Source organism: Archocentrus centrarchus, assembly GCF_007364275.1.
Source record: "Archocentrus centrarchus isolate MPI-CPG fArcCen1 chromosome 18 unlocalized genomic scaffold, fArcCen1 scaffold_23_ctg1, whole genome shotgun sequence".
Lineage (NCBI taxonomy): Eukaryota > Metazoa > Chordata > Actinopteri > Cichliformes > Cichlidae > Archocentrus > Archocentrus centrarchus.
Genome location: NW_022060145.1, coordinates 2234989 through 2253326, shown reverse-complemented (window position 1 = coordinate 2253326; position 18338 = coordinate 2234989). Strand labels below are relative to the sequence as shown.

General features: G+C 39.0%; 1 protein-coding gene across 2 annotated transcripts in view; it reads left to right on the top strand.

Moving 5' to 3' along the window:
* Positions 1–18338, top strand: part of LOC115775099 (RAS guanyl-releasing protein 2) — a 39392-nt gene that overhangs the window by 6621 nt on the left and 14433 nt on the right. For both annotated transcript variants that reach the window (XM_030722593.1, XM_030722592.1), the window contains exons 2-9: positions 5534–5667; positions 5811–5913; positions 6068–6124; positions 6408–6539; positions 7052–7202; positions 8957–9130; positions 14697–14813; positions 15210–15491. In XM_030722593.1, the coding sequence (XP_030578453.1) occupies positions 5598–5667; positions 5811–5913; positions 6068–6124; positions 6408–6539; positions 7052–7202; positions 8957–9130; positions 14697–14813; positions 15210–15491 (1086 nt within the window). In that variant the 5' untranslated portion in view covers positions 5534–5597. The remainder of the gene's footprint in view (positions 1–5533; positions 5668–5810; positions 5914–6067; positions 6125–6407; positions 6540–7051; positions 7203–8956; positions 9131–14696; positions 14814–15209; positions 15492–18338) is intronic.

The window sequence follows — 18338 nt, the reverse complement described above, 5'->3', positions numbered from 1 at the left end:
TTTCATTTAGCCTTTTTTAAAATTATAAAGATGATAAAGAAACATCAGTATGAAGTTAATACACAGTATCACCAAATTCAGAGATCGTACAACTACAACTTCAGCATGCAAATATATAAATATTTGCATGCTGAAGTTTCAGTTGTACAATTTATAGAACTTATTTGACCACAGTACTCTGAGACTGAGGCTCGAAATGATTAGCATCAGCACAATAATGCGCTCCAAATGACAATGTGCCTACCCTGTTGAATATGTTTGTTTAATATGTCAACATGCTTATTTTTGAAAATTCTCACCAAACACAAAGTACAGCTGAGGTGTGCGTCTGCACCAAGAAACGTCTGATTAAAGTCATAAAGAAACTGTCTGGGAGCCCAAAATATAATTTTTTTTGTTAATCCATTCAAAAGAATTGGAAAACCTGGAGACTGTCCAGTTGAGACTGAACTCTGCATTCAGAACATTACCACCAGTGTAACTGAAAATACCGTTTTTTGAGATCATTCATCTAGATCTCCTTTTCTTATAATCATTATCCATGAAAACATCAGTTAAACTTATTTTTCCCAAATGCCAAGGAGAGAGGATAAAACTTAATTAGTGGCACTTTGGCAAGTGTGAATTAGCATGTAGTATTTATGAGCACGAAAGTGAGTCCATTACGAAAATATCAATAAGAGGATGGACATCATTATTGTGTGTTTGTCAGCACCTTATCAGCAGTCAGTGATCCAGGATCCAGATCCAAGTGATCCAAGATCCAGAAGTCAACAATGATTAAAACTCTTAGTTTCCTTCTAATATGTGTTTAATATGATCTGAGTTCATTTAGAAAGGGAAAAAAAAAACACCTAAACGGAGCCATAGTTTTATAGACATAAATCAACTGAAAACATTATTATCATGCAAGCAAGAAGCAAGAACCAAAGGATCTTTGAGCCTCTCAAATAAAAAACGACCTACTTTTCCCTCATTTTGATTTTTATACAGTTTTTATTGATGAATAAGACAACACAAACAAATTCAAGATGGTACATTTGGCTCCAGAGATTGTTAAAGAAATTGCCAATTATTTTTTTTAGTTTAGTTGACTAAATATTGAATAACAAAAAGTAATAGAACAAATTAAAAAATAAAGCACATTTCCAACTGCATATTTCATTCTCACATGCTAGAGCTACTAGAGCAGCTTTGCATTATTTACAATTCAAAGTCGTCCATATTTATCTTCTTTGAAACAAAGTTTAGCTCCCTTTAAGAGTTTAAGCCAGCTTTATTCTGATTGGCTGCCCATCATAAACAGCAGAACTGTGGCAGAAATGCCCGTATTTGGAATATCAGTTTTCACTGACATACAAAACCAATATTTAAACTTATGATGACCTCATTATTTTAGTGAGGTCATCATAAGTTCAAATATTGGTCCCTTTTAAATGTGTCCAACAGAAGAGTGATACGTTTACTTTTAATCACTGTTATGGGTGAAACATTGATTTCTACATTTTTAGGTTGAGAACTAGCTGAAGAGCTGCTTGACTGTTATTTTGTGACCATAATATTGGAAATAAGAGGGGCAGTAGTCTGAAGGGCGGCCTGAGGGGGGGGGGCGGGGGGTGTCTGACTGTGTCTAGCCAGAGGATGTGACCTTTTCCACTGCCCAGTAAACCAGCAGCACACTGCAGATTCTGCATGGCCAGGATTGACCAGGCACCCGTCAACTTCCCTTTATCCCCGCTGAGCCCCATCCACCCCATAATCTGCCTGATCGATGGCCCTAGGTCCTTGTCACCAGGCAACCAAGGATGACACTAAAGCTCTCACAGTGTGTGCTTCTTTACAATCAATCCACCGCTTTGCAGATATCGGGACTTTATTAGAAAGACACTGTTGGAAAAACACTTAAAGAATTGCTAGGAAAGAAAGAAGGAGGGAATCTGTTTAAGAGGAATCAGTTTTATTTCATGCAAAAACTCAGAGGAAATTGTCCTCTGGCTTGCGGCAAAGTGCTCCTGTCAGCAGGATGATGAATGATGTATTTGCGTTGAATGGGAGCATAATATCATCAAGATGGGTACAGGATGTGCAGCAGTGCCAGACTAGACACCGTTAAAGCATTGGTGGCACTTGAAAACACCTCCTGCTTCTTCTTCTTTTTTTTTTTTTTGTTTAGTGTCACACCCTCTGAGGGATGGGTACAATGGGCCCAACACAGGAGAAGAAGGTAGTTTTAGGTCCTCATTCAGTTTAGGGTAATGACAGTTTTGTAATGAACACAGAAAATGCAGAAATGTAACCAGTGCCCATTTTGTTACAGACAAGATCATTTCAGCTCACATTTAGCTGATCCTCATCCTTAATTAGTATAGTGTATGAATATTTGCATTCATGACATGTGAGCAATGGTAATTGTTCTGGCAGAGCCTGTATAGTATAGTCTTATTTTTCTGAGCAAGGTGTCCCAGTTGTTGTTGTTTGTTTTTTTTTTCGGCTGAGGTCTTAATGCTCACATACAACAGTGCTTTACTTCCTGTGGTGACCTTAGCAACCCAACTCGAAACTTTCATATCTATTTATAGCAACACAAAATCCTTTTTCAGTTGTTGTCCGTCATTTATCTTCCCATTATCTCACCATAACAATACATATCGAAAGTTTACCATTTTAATCTTGCCTGCTGATCAGCGCCGTGGCTGATCACAACAACAATGTGGCCATTAAAATGGTGGCTGAAGCCAGAGGATTATACTTCTATCTCCTTCTCGTTGTTTTCTTCCACCCGCCATCCCTGCAGAAGTGAACGCGGCTGAGACGGCTTGTGAAGCCTGTAATTGAGTGTGTCCACCCACCGCGTTGCAGCAGAGACAGTGCAGTGAAAGGCTTCATTGTGTCAGGCACAATGGATACATACACATACACATCACACCCTTCTCACAGGGCCACCACGTTGAAAAGCCATTAAAATAAATGCGATATGGCAGTGCAGTGTGTTGTAGGGGATTTTGTGACCTAACTTTGTTACTCATGATAACCCCAGTGTCACCTTCATACTTATCAGCAATGTATCAAAAGATTTTTTTTATTTCCAGTTTGACCAATTAATCAGGTCATAGCATAGAAGATGGGATATTTTACTGGTCAAGGCACAACTAAAGCATGTAGGATTACTACAAAAAAGTTTTTCTCTACTCTTCAACTGACTATATTTTGTGCATGTGTGTTGTATGCTGAAGTGTGTGTGCGTGTGTGTGTGTATGTTGTGAATGTGTGACTGAACATTAAGCTGTGGTTGCCATGGTTCCCTACTGCCAGGCCTTACCAAGCCCAGAAAAATACAAATACACATTTTGAACTTATTCTCTAATGAATGTGTGATAGAATGAAATGCTTGTCACAATATTTGCTAATGTGTCATAAAGACTCATCACGCTTTTTCATAACCTACTACAGACGGCACTGAAGTATGTCAAGAAAAGAAATGGTGGTTTCCTGCTGATTATGCTTGTGGCTTCATGTCTGTCTGTTAAACAAGCCGCACACATCAGTAAACAATGTTTATTATGCCTGACTCCAAAGGGCAGTCAAAAAGCATGGAATAGATGTTTAAATGTAAAAATAGATTTGAGTTTGAGGAAACAGGCTGCCAGCGTTATCGATCTGATTCTTTACTTATGGGAAATGAGTGTTACCACAATACGAAAACAATTTATTAGTTTGTGTAGCTGGTTGAGATGGAAGGTAAATATTTATATAAACTTCTGGGTACCAAAGTTTTGCAAGGGTCATATTTTAGCGATCACATGTAAAAATATACACTCTGCATAAATATCTAATAAGCCAACTTGGTCAAGTTGACCTGCTGTGCAAAAGATCATCTCTGAAGGCACAACCTTGAAGGAGATGGGCTACAGCAGCAGGAGCCACATTTGTCAGCTAAGAACAGAAAACTGAGGTTACAGTTCACACAGGCTCACCAGAATTGGAAAAAGATTGGAAGACTGGAAAAACGTTGCCTGGTTTGATGAGTCTTGATTTCTGCTGTGACGTTGAGATGGTAGGGTCAACATTTGGCGTAAGCAACATGAAAGCATGGATCCATCCTTACAGTATGTAAAACCTTAATCTGCAAAGTTGGTAAAAATGGAAATTTTCTTCCAAACTCTAAAGAACTCAGAGTGAAGTAGAAATTACCTCAAATCCTCAAAGTTTGAGTAATGTCAAGCATGTTTGTGTGGTATTACATTAAAACAGCTTTAAATGCCTTGTAAATATCTTCCTTAGTGGGTCCAAGCCACTATCGTTTCTGCATTGATATTTAGGCATAATTTTGGCACCAGTATATCAAAAATTGTTATATTTTCCACGAGGTTGTAGTCAGCCAAAGACAATCTTGGTCAGCTGCAGTCTCTGTGAGAGTTTTGACCCAAAACCCAAGGTTCAAAGGTAGTAGTGTGCTTTCCTCTGCAAAAAATAATGGATTCATCTGAAAAGCCATTTAATGACGGGAATTGTCTGGCCAATGAGAAGTTAATGACTAACCACTTGACCACTTGCAGCAATAAGTAATGAGTTGACATTTGAAATTTGATGTAATAGTCTGGGAAGTTATTCTATTTAGGTTCAAATGTGTGTTATAACTTCAGTGTCTGTGAATATGCAAGGGTCTGCTTGAGTCTGAGTTATGCAAATTTTTACCATCAGACAGGGAGCTCGGGGCAACATGTGGAAGTTTGTGTTCTTGCCAACTTCTTGCAACTGCACAGACTTGTTGATGAGAATCTACAGTACAATGTACCAGCTACACATGCACCCTTCATGAGGACTTCAAACGAAGTATACCAAGTATAATGACTACTCATCATGGTGTCTGCAGCTGAGGATAATCCCTGCCCTTCTTCCTTTTTGGCTTAATCTTTCATTGTTGCCACAAATCTGAATGTACAAATTAGCAACACACTTGCTGTCAGGCGACAATGGTAGTCATGTGGCCCTTCACATAAATGCACAGGGCTATGACCAGGATCATGTTCATTTGGTGCAGCTGGCATCTTTCTAAAGTCTGGTCCTAGCAAACACTAACTTAGCATTTAGAGTCAGGCTTGGTAAAGATTAACTGGTATAACTGGTAAAGAGATAAAGACTACTAAAGCTTTGTAGCATTTTAGAGCCTAACAAGATATGCAAATCTTCTCACTGAAAGCTGGGCCAATTAAAAGGTGCTTCTTCAAGTAGAGGGAGCTTCATTGCAGATTTTGCACTTTGACACCATGAATGAGTTTTGGCCATTCCTAATGATCATCTCAGATGATACTGACAGGTGCATATCCCAATTAAATTTACTGACAACACCATCATACTAGTCCTAAATATAGTGCATACAGTCAGTGATTATCTCATTCTGCAGCATTGAATAGGATAGAGAAGAATTGATCACACAATTATTTTGTGTGTAGCAGTAGCCACAGTAAGTTCAGTTCCACCTGTGTTTGCTTCATAATTACTCTTCTCTCTTTTCATCTCCTTTTGTGTTCAGCGAGAGCCAATAGAGTCCAACCACAGAGAGGTAAACGAGGGGGAAAACGAAGAGGAAGGAAACGATGGAGTCCATATTATCAGAACAGTCTGCCACTGTGGACGAGCTGGTGGAAGCATGCATCAAAGCCTTTGGTTGGTTATTTAAGTTTTATTTCTTTTATATGAATAATTAATCTGCTTGTAATGTGAGTAAGTAAGTTGGTGCCAAAAGCACAAATCGAAAACACTGTGATATCATCTTAATGATGAGTGACTCCTTTTGCTTTTTCTCATAGATAAGAAGGGCACTTTGAAGGATGTGTCCTTGGTCCGCATGTTCCTCATGATGCACCCTTGGTATATCCCTTCAACTGACTTGGCTAAGAAGCTTGTGCTCAAGTATCCTTCACCTCTGTGTCCTCCACTGCATCAGTGATGAATGTTATGGGTTTTTTTTTTTGTGTTTTTCTAAAAATATTGTCAGACTTTTTGTTGTTGTAGCTCTGAGAAGATAAGAATTTGCAGCTTGGTTGCACCTTAACTTCGGTATCAGATCTCAAGAGGAAGACTCCACTGCTGAGCGCCAAACACAAATATGCCACCTGGTCAAGTAATAAACTATAATTTCTGACTTCTAACTCCACCGGCTTTATAAACGATCTTTGATCTTTCCAAGTGTCATTTAGATTTCTCTTTTTTATCCTTGCAAGTTCTTCTCTTCTATGCTCTTTTTCATGTCTTTGAATTTTGCGCTTTGTTTCAGTTAGTATTGAAACTATAACTAATGTCATTTTATTGTCCTATTAAATTATGGAAAGATCTTACACTTAGTGTTGGCAACAGCCTATGTCATCATCATTGCTCTCTCTCTCTCCCTTTATTCCTTCTTCCAGGTACTGGATTTCTGAATTTCCCGCAGAGTTCACTCTGAACCCGGAGCTGGCAGACCAGATCAAAGACTATAAAGACCTCTTGACCACCGAGGGCAACGAGAGCCAGAGTCAGCTCATTGACTTGGACAGCGTGTGAGTGAATTGGCTGCTGAATGCTGCATGTGCTGTTGACAGTTTAAATAAGTGTCCACATCTGCTGATGTTTATGTCAGCATGGCCTTTTATTGCCTGTTGTTTGAAATTGCTGAGCTGTGCTATGCAGGGTCAGCAACCTGCCCTTTTCTAAGAAATGTCATTTCTACGTGGCTCAGCTTTCTTTTATTGCTCCAAGAAAATGAATTTGTGGAGCTGATTTGTGAATTTCTATGTCTGAATATTTTTGCATGAGGGAATAGTCTTCTAAAAATAAACTCTTCAGAAATAGCGGGGAAATAGTAGTTTTCTTATATAAATTCCTCAGGGCTTTTATTATTCTGTACAGAATGTAATGCCATTGGGTATTTTTTTCTTTTTTTATATCCAACAGCTCTTAAAGGGCAGCTCTAACTTTTGCAGCGGCTATAAAGCCGATCCTTATATAAGCTTTTATGGTGTTGTTCCAAAAGACCTAAGAAGAGAAAATTGTGCTTTCTCTTCTCTCTCAGGCCATCATATAAATGGAAGCGGCAGGTGACTCAGCGTGTCCCATCTGTGTCCAAAAAGAGGAAAATGTCCCTGCTGTTCGATCACCTCGATTCTTGTGAACTGGCTGAACACCTGACCTACCTGGAATATAAATCCTTCTGCAAGATCCTGGTCAGTGTGACCACGGCCGTGCCCTTACTATGATGTTTACGGCTCTTAAATGCTCAAGTAATTCTGTGTTTACACGATTCAAGGCTCACTGCAGTTGCTAAGCGATAGTTGTTAAAATCAACTTTTAACTGGGGAGTAATTACATTTGTTGACTGGAAATAGTGTACTCTTTGAGTGTTATTTCAGGAGGAAAAACAATGACTGTGTCTGTGCAGAATTAAATGCTAGAGGATTTTTTTTTTTTTTTTGTTTGATAATTTATTCCAGTGGGCTGGTGCACAATGGGAACAGTGGTAATGGCCTTTCTCTCTTTGTCTTTGTGTCTCTCCTCAAATAGAATTTAACCCAGAAGGAAACAGACCAATTATTGAGCATCTAACTATGGGTACAGTTCTAATTACACAATACTACCAAACCCCCGCGCTACGTGCAGGTCTTTGCTTTGGTGTTGGCTCAATTAACAATAACTGTGAAGAAAATCACTTGTTCTTATTGTGATTACATAAACAATATAGCAAATTTGTTAGATGTTATATTTTGAACACTATAAATATGTAAAATTAAGACTATATTAAAATAATAATTATAGATATGGAAGATTTAATACCCAATGGGTTTCTTCATACTCACCCAAGCTTCTTCTTCTCTTCCCGACGGTGTTGTCATCTTGACTTCAAGAGATTTAATAATGGTTTATTTTGATAACTTGATTGATAATCAGCACCTGCTCAGCTGCACCGGGAAGATAAAATCTGCGCTAAAATAAAAAACAAATGTCAAACGTGCACAAACTGAATGAACACTAAACCTCAACAAATGTGCGCGGGGTGAACGCAGCTGTAAAGTCACATTTCAGTACTCAGTCAAACTGTCAAATGTACAAATATATATGATTGTGGGATTTATATAAAATATTTGTATACGCCACATAGATTTTGGCACTCACACTGCCCGAGGCAGCGTTTATGCAAATTTTTTACAAGATTGGCCCACTCATCGAAGAGGAGACGGGGAGCATACATACGTGCATGCATACATATGCTACAATCATTATAGTGTGATTATTTGTCTGCATTTTCTTCATTACAGGCAGTTAACTGTATATAATATATGTATGCTTCAGACTGGACTAAACCAGGCTTACTGTTTCCCATAGACTGTATTAGATAGATGTAACGAACATGGACATATTGCTATATGAAACACTCGAAAGTAGCAAACAACCATAAACTAATCAGGAAAGTATCTACCGAGGTCATGAATCAGATGAGAAATGGAACAGTGTTCTCAAAGTCTGTACTTGATAATATTTTTTTTGAAACCAGATGAGTTGGCATCTTCTGGAAATTATGCATTTCGTAATTTCATATGTGTGGTTCAACAGTGTAGTGGTTTACACGTTCACTCTGCAAGTGAAATGTTGCTGGAGATGTAAAACCCTTTTGGGGTTGCATCTTGTGTAAAACTGCCAAATCCAACATGCAGTGTGACCTGATGTGGTGACCCTTTGCAGCAAGGAAGAATCTTAAAGTAGCTTTTTAAAATCACATCTTTAAAGGGGCCCCACTACTGAACTTCCATAAAGGGCATAATAAGACACATAAAAAAAAAAAAATACTCAAAATAGTTAATGGTTGTGTACATGAGGTTGTTGTAAGACATTTTCTAATATCTAGAATTATTGTGGGATGTGAGTATGTTTTACTGTAAAACTGTATAAATGAAAGTTTTCAATGTCCCACTTCTCCTTCTAGTTTCAGGACTACCACAGCTTTGTGATGCATGGCTGCACGGTGGATAACCCCATCCTGGAGCGCTTCATCACGCTCTTTAACAGCGTCTCACAGTGGATCCAGCTTATGGTGCTGAGCAAGCCCACCGCCCCACAGAGAGCCACCGTTATCTCCCATTTCATCCGAGTGGCACAGGTCTGTCTGCCGTGCCTGTTACAGTTGGGAAAGCTTGGTGGTTAGGGGAGTGATAGTGGGCGATTGCTTGGGGGCAGAGAGCTAAAGGAGGAGAAAAAGGTGAATCAGAAATAACTGTGAAAACCAAGCAAGAGAGGGACCGAGGATCTCTTATGACTTGCATACAAATGCTAAATATGCCATGATTTCCCATGAGGTGGCACAACTGTAAGAAAAAAAGAACATTAATTCCTTCAAAAATAAAGGGATTATTCTCTCTCTCCTCACCTCCATGAACATGTATTTTGAGCTTATTTAATTTGCCAAAAAACAACAACAGACACAAAAAAAAGCGTAGATGAATCTGACTGATAGCATTATTATTATCACAGCCCTAACTCACACATGCTATACATACATATTATTTAAACTTTGGCCATGTAGAATATGAGCATCAACCACTGCGACAGTGCACATGAGAAAAAAAATTAAAACATAATATGTTGGCTTTCAGAAAAAAAAAAAATTTCTTGGTGATGATGTATGTAAAACTTGCTGCAAATATATACAGAAAAAAAAAAAAAAACATAGTGTGACTCTTATTCTTCAGAGTAGAGCCAGAAAGAACTCAGTAAAAGCACAGGAATCACTGGGGACTTAGTGCAGGTAGCATGACTCACAGCTGCATAAGAAATATCAGGTACAGAGATGGATGAAAGACGTGAGGGGAAACACAAACTGTGGTGGATTTTGGGCAGCGTCAACAACATATTTCCACCCTATTTTCTCCTAAAAATGTTTGATTAAAATTCATAGTCTGTGAAAAAAAAAAGCAACCACATGTTTATTTCAGAAGAGAAAAAATTCAGAAGAACGGCTATTTTCTGAAGAATTTTCAGGAAGCTGCCATTAGATGTTTTCAACAGTAGCCAAAAACATGTTGAGTCATGCTGAAACTTCAGTGTTTTTCCAACTAAGGAAATATGACTGAAAGACCTTTTAGACTGGCTTGTATCCACCTCTTCATTCTATACTCTATACTATTTCTATACTTAATACACACAAATTCCTGGAAGAAACTACCAGCTAGCTGACGTATATGGTTTTCCGACCATATGTCTGGAGATTGCCATCCTTTCACTACAGACACATCCCTTTAAATGGCACCCTGGGCTTCACTGTAATTGATTTCAGTTCAGTCTGATGATATCACTTGGTTTGGTCTGCCAGATGGGCTGAGTTTTCCCACTATGTGACTACTCGCTCATCTAAACTGTTAAGCGGGAGCTTCAGTCAGGCATAGACAGCACGGAAGAATAATTTTCATCTTAATAGCCTGCAGTTCTCTGTGAATGCATCCTCATTACTTACTGCAAGTCTACTGTGGGATTGTTTTCATCTTCATGAGTCGCTTAGGTCTACTCTCATTCTCCATTTATTTCATCTTCAGCAGAACAGATGCCAGTCACACATAATGTGCTCTGTCAGGGTACGCCAGCAATCTAACACCCCTGCAGGGTTCTAGTCAGAGGAAGCCCAGCAGAGCTCACCCAAGTGTTTCAAACTGAACACTTAAGCTTGCCTGAGTGTTTCATGGAGTTAGATACTTTAGAGGTGAGGACAGATGCTGACAGGATGAACAACTAACGTTCAGTTCTATGGAAGGTAGATGAATTAGCTCTTTCCATTCTGATCTATTCAGGATCTCTGTTTTAGTCATCTTTCTTTCCAAAGATCACCATCAAACAGCAATATCTATTGGCCAGTCAACCTGCCATTGTGGACTTTCTCGCAAACCACTCTGCAGAACATTGGTGTCACTAAGACCTGTGCACCTGTAAAATCTGTTATATTTGTCAGTGGGTTAATTTCAATTGATGCTAATCAAAAAGGAAAAGTTTTTTTTTTCTTCTTTCTAATCCACAGTGTTAAACAGTGCAGTTTAGCTCAGATACTAGCTGAGGTGTAGACCCTTATGTGTAGATGCACAGTAGTGTGCTAGCTGGATGAATTGTGATGAGCTATGGTGACATTTTCTTTGGCGAAAACACAATGACCTTTGAGGTTCTGAGTGAAATAGCTTTTCATCTGTTAGATGGATATTCCTGTTCCCCTCAGGATATTCTGTAATAACTCTGGTGATTCCCAGACTGCTCATTCACTGCCATCAACTGAGAACCCTTTCTAATACTCATTTTAAAAGACTGGCTTCCCATTAGGTGTCACTTTATTTTTGTTTGTTGCTAATTAATTATGCTAAAGCAAGATAATACACATACTTATCATGCTCAGATATTACAGATATTAGCACTGTTATGATAAGCATGTGAACATTCTGGGTGTAGACTTTTTACAAAGCTAGATTAAGCAAAGTGATGCCACCCAGAGGTCAAGTTACGGGAGGTGAAACACAGCAGAAAGTGATACAGCCACCAGTGCTGGCACAATCGTTAAACAAAGTGGGCACCACCCCTAGCTGTCAGTGTTAACAAAATCCCACTGCTGATTTTTAATAAAAATTCACCTTCCAGTTTTTATGAAGGGGGAAATTATCCACAGAGGACTAAACAGTTCTCTTTACCACGTTGTAAACATGCCTTTTAATGCTGTAAAGTCAGGCATTTTAACATGGAAGTCTATGGGGATTGGATGACTTTTTAGAGCCAGCCTCAAGTGGCCATTATAGGAACTGCAGTTCTTCACACCTTCATTTTTTTTTTTTTTATCCTTGGTGATTTCTGCTTCATTTTGATTTACCTCCAAAGCATTGCTGTGCCTGAAAGCATCCTCACATACAAAGCTGGCTCAGTTTTAAACAGAGTACATAACCATGGTAACACGAGCTGCACAGCTAACCCTCTATGGTGAAGGTTAATTTGCGGTTCTATTCAGTAGAAAGAGTACACGAATACAAAACTCGATCTGTGCAGACATTTTAATGAAGCCAGTTCTCAGAGTAACTTCACACACATGAAGTACTTTTATCCAGTCTCTGGAGCCAGTCTGCAAACCTGTGTCCATTTGCACCGGCAAACTTTAACACAATCTAATCCGTCACCTGAATGTACAATGCTGTGATAAAGTATTTGCCTCCTTCCTGATTTTTGTTTTTTTAGTTTTTTACATATTTGTCACACTTAAATGTTTAGATCATCAAACAAATGTTAATATAACCCAAGTGTTTTTTAAATGATTTCGTTAAGAGAAAAAGCTTTACAAACCTACTCGGCCCTGTGTGAAAAAGTAATTGCCCTCCTTGTTAATTCATGAATTAACTGTGATTATCCACAGTTTTTGGAAAGTTGATTGAAAGGAATTTCACTTGCCACACCCAGGCCTAATTACTGCCAGACCTGTTGAATAAAAAAAATAAATCACTGACAAAGTAAAGTAGACTAAAAGATATCAAAAAGCAACACATCATGCCACGATCTAAAGAAACTCAAGAACGTATGAGAAACAAAGTCACTGACATCTACCAGTCAGGAAAGGGTTAAAAAGCTGTTTCTAAGGCTTTGGGATTGTAGTGAACCACAGTGAGAGGCAGGTGTGACTTGCCTACCAAAATTACTCCAAGACTCCATCAACAACTGATCCAGGAGGTCACAAAAGAAGCCAGAACATCTGAAGAACTGCAGGCCTCACTTGCCTCAGTTGAGGTGTTTATGAGTCTGAGTTTCAGGTGAAAACAACTGCTGACCAAAAAGAACACAAAGGCTTGCCCCCCCATAAAAAAAACAAACAAAACAAAGTCCTGATGATCCCCAGGACTGAAAGACTAAGTCCGACTGAGATGAGTCGGCATGACCTTAAATTAATGCTCTGAATCTTTCCAATATGGCTGAATTAAAACAATCAACAACAAAATTCCTCCACAGCGATGTGAAAGGCTCACTGCCAGTTATTGCAAACGCTTAATTACAGTTCTGCACAACCGCAACCGGTTATTACGTATTATTAGGACAATTACTTTTCCACATAGGTCTAAGTAGGTTTGGATAGCTTTTTACCCCTTAATAAATGAAATCATCATTTAAAAACTGCATACTGTATTTACTTGGTTATTTTTGTCTTATATTGAAATCCGAAACAGTTAAATGTGACAAATGTGCAAAAAATCAATCAAACAAACAAACAAAAACCTAAGAAATCAGGAAGTGGGCAAATACTTTTTTTTACAGCACTGTGACTCAAAATAAATTCTGGACTCACCTCAACCTTTTAATCTAAGACCTGATCAATTACTAAAAATTGTCCTGGAATATAAAAGAATATAAAAGCCCAAAGGACACAAATGCAAGATGTAATAAAAAATGATAAAAGAAATAAAAATATCATGGTTTACCTTTTCTGTATTTCAGTCAGTATCCTGTGTTTTTTTTTTTTTTTTTCCTCCACCTGCTGCTGCTGCTAAAGCGGATCAGAGGAGCTAATGTATTTAGTTATTGAAACTCAGCAATCACACTCCACCTGTTTATCCTGAATTCTTTCTATTAAGTTGTGTGTTTGGTCCCTAAAACTGCACACATTTTCCAGTTAAGCCCATTTGTTTTGTGTTTGCATTTCCAGCGTTTGCATGTATTCATTTTGGATTGTGCCATCTGTGCAGAGTGGTTGCACACGAAGGGTAGATACATCTGAGAAGATCAAACCCTGCTCAAAATGTCCTCGTTAATTCTTTTCCTGTTTAAAATGCCTCAGTCTTTAATATTCTCTGATGTTTCCCAGTGCAAACACATACATGAACAAAGATGATGCTCAAGTTGCTTTCAGATGTATTCAGAGGCAGCACAGGAGGTAGTCTTTATGTACTTGACATTTCCTTGCCTCAGTTTGCACTGGGTGTGTCTCATTTCGACATCCTACTGAGAGCCCATTACAAATGACTCATGTTGATTATTTTTTTTCTTAACTGTTGACTTGCATTATAATTTAAATTGCAAATGTGGCTGCCTTCAGTTTATTACGCAGTGTTCTTTGCAAATGTCTCCCCTGCGTTTGATAAGAATACCAAATCACCAATCCACTGTGTGGTAACTGTTAGGTGACATGGAAAGATTTAGCAGCGGCAGTTGACAGTGAAACTTTTCCCAGGCATCACTGACAACCACATGCATGTGTGGTGTAGCTACACTCTGCAGATGGTGGCCTGCTTTCCATACTGCTTTGCACATTGATTCCAAAGGTTGTTTGAGCTGAATCAAATGATCCCCTCTGACAGCCCTCCCACGCAGCTACGACCTCATTGATTTTCACTGAGATGCCAGCAGTCTGAAGGGCAGCGAGCAGCCCCCACAGAGTGCCATTCACAAAGAGTTAGCCTAACTATAACACAGACAGGTTAGAGCATTCACTAAACTGTTGGTATTCAGATTATGTGTGGATGTGTATTTGGGCATATTTAACCTGGAAGTCTCCTGTGTACCATTTATTTTCCATAGCTGCATCTTTCTGACTGCCTGTAAATACCACCCTGTCTTTCTCTTTCTCTCTAAAATGTCTTTGGCCAAATTGCTTCTGATATTGACTTGCACATTCATAAAATACATCTTCTTTCCCCTAATATTTCTTCCTCCTCCATTTACAGAAACTGCTGCAGCTGCAGAACTTCAATACACTGATGGCAGTAGTGGGCGGCCTCAGCAACAGCTCCATCTCTCGTCTCAAAGACACGCAGACCCACATCAGTGCAGAGACCAACAAGGTGCAGTACTCGCAACCATCAGTCACCTATTTCTGGAATTCACAACCAGACTCTACCAGACAAATTCAGTGTTCGCTGCATGTCAGTGCACTGAGCTTACAAGTGATAATAAATCCTGACTGAGTATTCAACATCTTCTCTGTGAGAGCTGCCAAGCTCCCTATCTGTGCCCATTACTCCTACACAGTGTCTTTTTAGAACTATGAATTTGAACCACATGACTAGAAAGTTGAGTGCAACAGTTGGATGAGTTACAGTTATGTAAGTCCATCTGGAGCAAAGTTTTAAAGAATGTTTGCGATGCTTTTAACTCAATCTTTCCCGAAACAGGAAAGCTTGTCCATGTCAGTCCTCAAACTTATATCCCCCCCCCTCTATCCATTCGCCCTACGGCAGGTTTTTAACAACTTAATTGAACTGGTGACATCATGTGGCAACTACAGTCAATACCGCAAGCGCTTTTCTGAGTGCTCCGGCTTCCGATTCCCCATTCTTGGTGTGCACCTGAAAGACCTGATAGCTGTGCATGTGGCGCTGCCCGACTGGGCCGACAAAGAGAAGACACGAGTCAACCTGGCAAAAACCCAGCAGCTCTACGCCATCCTTCAAGAGCTGGCGCTCATCCAGGCCACACCGCCTAACGTCGATGCCAACACCGACCTGCTCAACTTACTTACAGTAGGTATAAAGTTTGTTCACACCCCAAGAGAAATGTTTGGCTTGAATTACCTCCCTCTGCATGCACAGTTAAAATGATTATAGGAGAAAAATCAGGTCCTGAAACAAGTAAGTCATGATGGAATGGAACAGAAGTTGAAAGCATTCGTTGATCACCCAGACGGCTGTGAGGAGGTCGTAGGAGGAAACATTTTGAGAAGGACAAACATTTTGTTTCCAGCCAGTGAAGCAGGCAGCCTGTCTGATACTCACGGTCAGACAGACTGTTGTAGCCAGCTGGGACAAAATCTGTGTACAGACAAAAGCCAGAGAGCATGTGTAGCGATAAGCATTCAAAGCATGAACCTTCAGTCACAAAGCAAATGTGATTTACAGATGTGCTCCAGAGTAGTTTAACACATAACTGCTGGAATTAGTTACTGAGTGTCTGACTGAAACTGATTACGATGGAAATGAAAAGCAAGATAAAGTAGACGTGCAACATATTGAGTTACTTAAATTAATTTGAACAAGAAGCAGCATTATGTTATTAAGATATCCTGACTTTTTAACACCCACGCTGGTAAATAAATCTCCCTTCTGAGCCATACAGGAGGAAAATGTATGCTTCCATAAATGTGTCACAGACTGAGTAAACCCACAAAACAAAATGGTTAGAGTCCCCCTTTAAATAAAAGAGATATCATACATTAGCTTTAATGCTAACATTCAGATACAGAGTATTAAAGAGTGCATTTAAATCTGCATTTTTGTTTTCATCATTGTAATGCTGTTAGTCCAGGCCCACTGTTTAAAATGAATCAGTGTTCTTTATCCGGGACAGAGTTATGGCCCCTGCAGCATCGTCTTCACTGAACTTTAAATTGTTAACCTGCTCTGAAACCTCATGTCTACTCCTTTAGACTAAAAAGCTTTGCCTGTCAGGTTGCTTTAGCTTCGAAAGTACCCAAGGGGATCTCAGGAGTAGCAGCATCTTCTTTGAAATCCGAACATTATTGCATGAAAGCCTTTTACCTAAGAGATCACTATACTAATAGCTTAGCTGTACTTATTCCTTTACCAAGGCAAGGACTGAGGAGGACGTATGTGTTCAGCGCTGTTTGTCGTCATGTGTATTGTTATATTTGTCAGCAAGATTATGCAAAAACTAGCAAGCTAAATTAAATAAAACTTGGCGGAGAGATGAAGCATAACATACCACAATGGATCTCCAAGTACCCCTTTCATTTGCTCTTTGTCTTCAAACTTTTAAGTTCTGCTTCTGTTCCTTCAATTTTAATTTTTAAATTAAATTATAGTGTCAATATAAAGGAAATGTATTTTCATGGTTTTAGTGAGCATTTGAGCAAATATTTTAGTCCACCTCCAGTTTAGAATAAACTGGATAATCTGTAATATCCTGTAATAGTGAATGAGAATGACACCTTAATTGTTGTTGCCTGCTCTTTAGCCTGAAAGCTGAGGTGCTGTTTTAGCATGTTACAACTTCACAACCCAGAATGTGTGTGTGTGTTTGTGTGTTCATGTCAGTATTTTTGGCAGATGCAAATAAGAATTTCCTGAATTTAAGAGCTTTCTGAGTTTAAACAATCCTAAGAGATCAATTACTGGTAGCAGGTGTTGCTGTGAGATTGCAGAAAATAACTTGACAGCTTCTGGGGCTGAGAGGCAAGAGAAAAAGTTTGCTGGACAGAGTCGATATCCAATTATCTTAGGCCAGTGTTTATTGGAGTTGATCTAGCATGAGTCCTGCTTGGCTTGCAGGAGAGGAAAGAAAGATGGAAAGAAAGTCAATAAATCCTTCACAATAATGAAGAGGGGGAAAGCACGCCTTATTTTTGAGCGCTAAAATAAGGAAACCACACAGGTCACTTTTCTGTTTAGCTTTTCCGATAAACTACCTGCAACTTCATAAGCGTAAGCTCCTCGAAAATCAGATGGCTAACTGAAAAGAAAATCATTTTGTCCTTTTGGTTTCAGCTCACTGAAACACAGGAAACAGAAATGCAGTGAGCGAAGCACTGGGGGATTTTTTTGGGGGTGGCTCTATGAGGCTGAGAGTGCATGCAGTATATGATTATGTCACAGTGGGCTCAAATGTGTTAACCGTGGTCTGTATATACTGCATGCCTATGATGTTAACTAGTGCCAAAAATAGATACTTCTCTCTTGCCTGTTGCCAGATTGGCTGTGTCAGATATGACTCTGCTTCACAGGTTTTATAAGGAACATGTTTTTGTGTGAAAGGGTCTTTGTGTTAAATAGCAGACAAATGTGTTCAGAAAATATATTTGGATAAATCTGGATACAACACATTTGTTGTCATTAGATGCCTGGATTCAGATGACTAGATTGTTAAGAGTTTTAGATTCTTGCAATATACCCCCTTCGGCCACCACATACACAGCTGTGTATATCACTTTCTGTAGATCCATATTGTACTGTAGTATTCATTTTCTGACATGCATCTTTTGACAAGCTGAATTTTTTTCCATCTAAATTCCCGCATCATTACTGAAGTGGTTATATTAAGTGAGCTTTTGTATTTTTTTAAACTTACAAACTAACTGATGGATATAGACCCATGTTTACTATATTTACTTTCTTCCTCAGCTTTCAACTACTACTACTAGCTTTGACAGTAAGTCAGTTAATGGATCTGTTTCAGCTGACTTCATGTCACTTTACAGTTCACACATAAGTCAAGTGATGACAGAAACTGTAAGCCTGCCTCATTCAAGAATTCAATATGATATTATTGTACAAGAAACTGGACCATTAAATACAACTTTTGTCACGAACCAGGCCGAACAGCCATGACAAATGAGATGCACACAAATGCTAAAT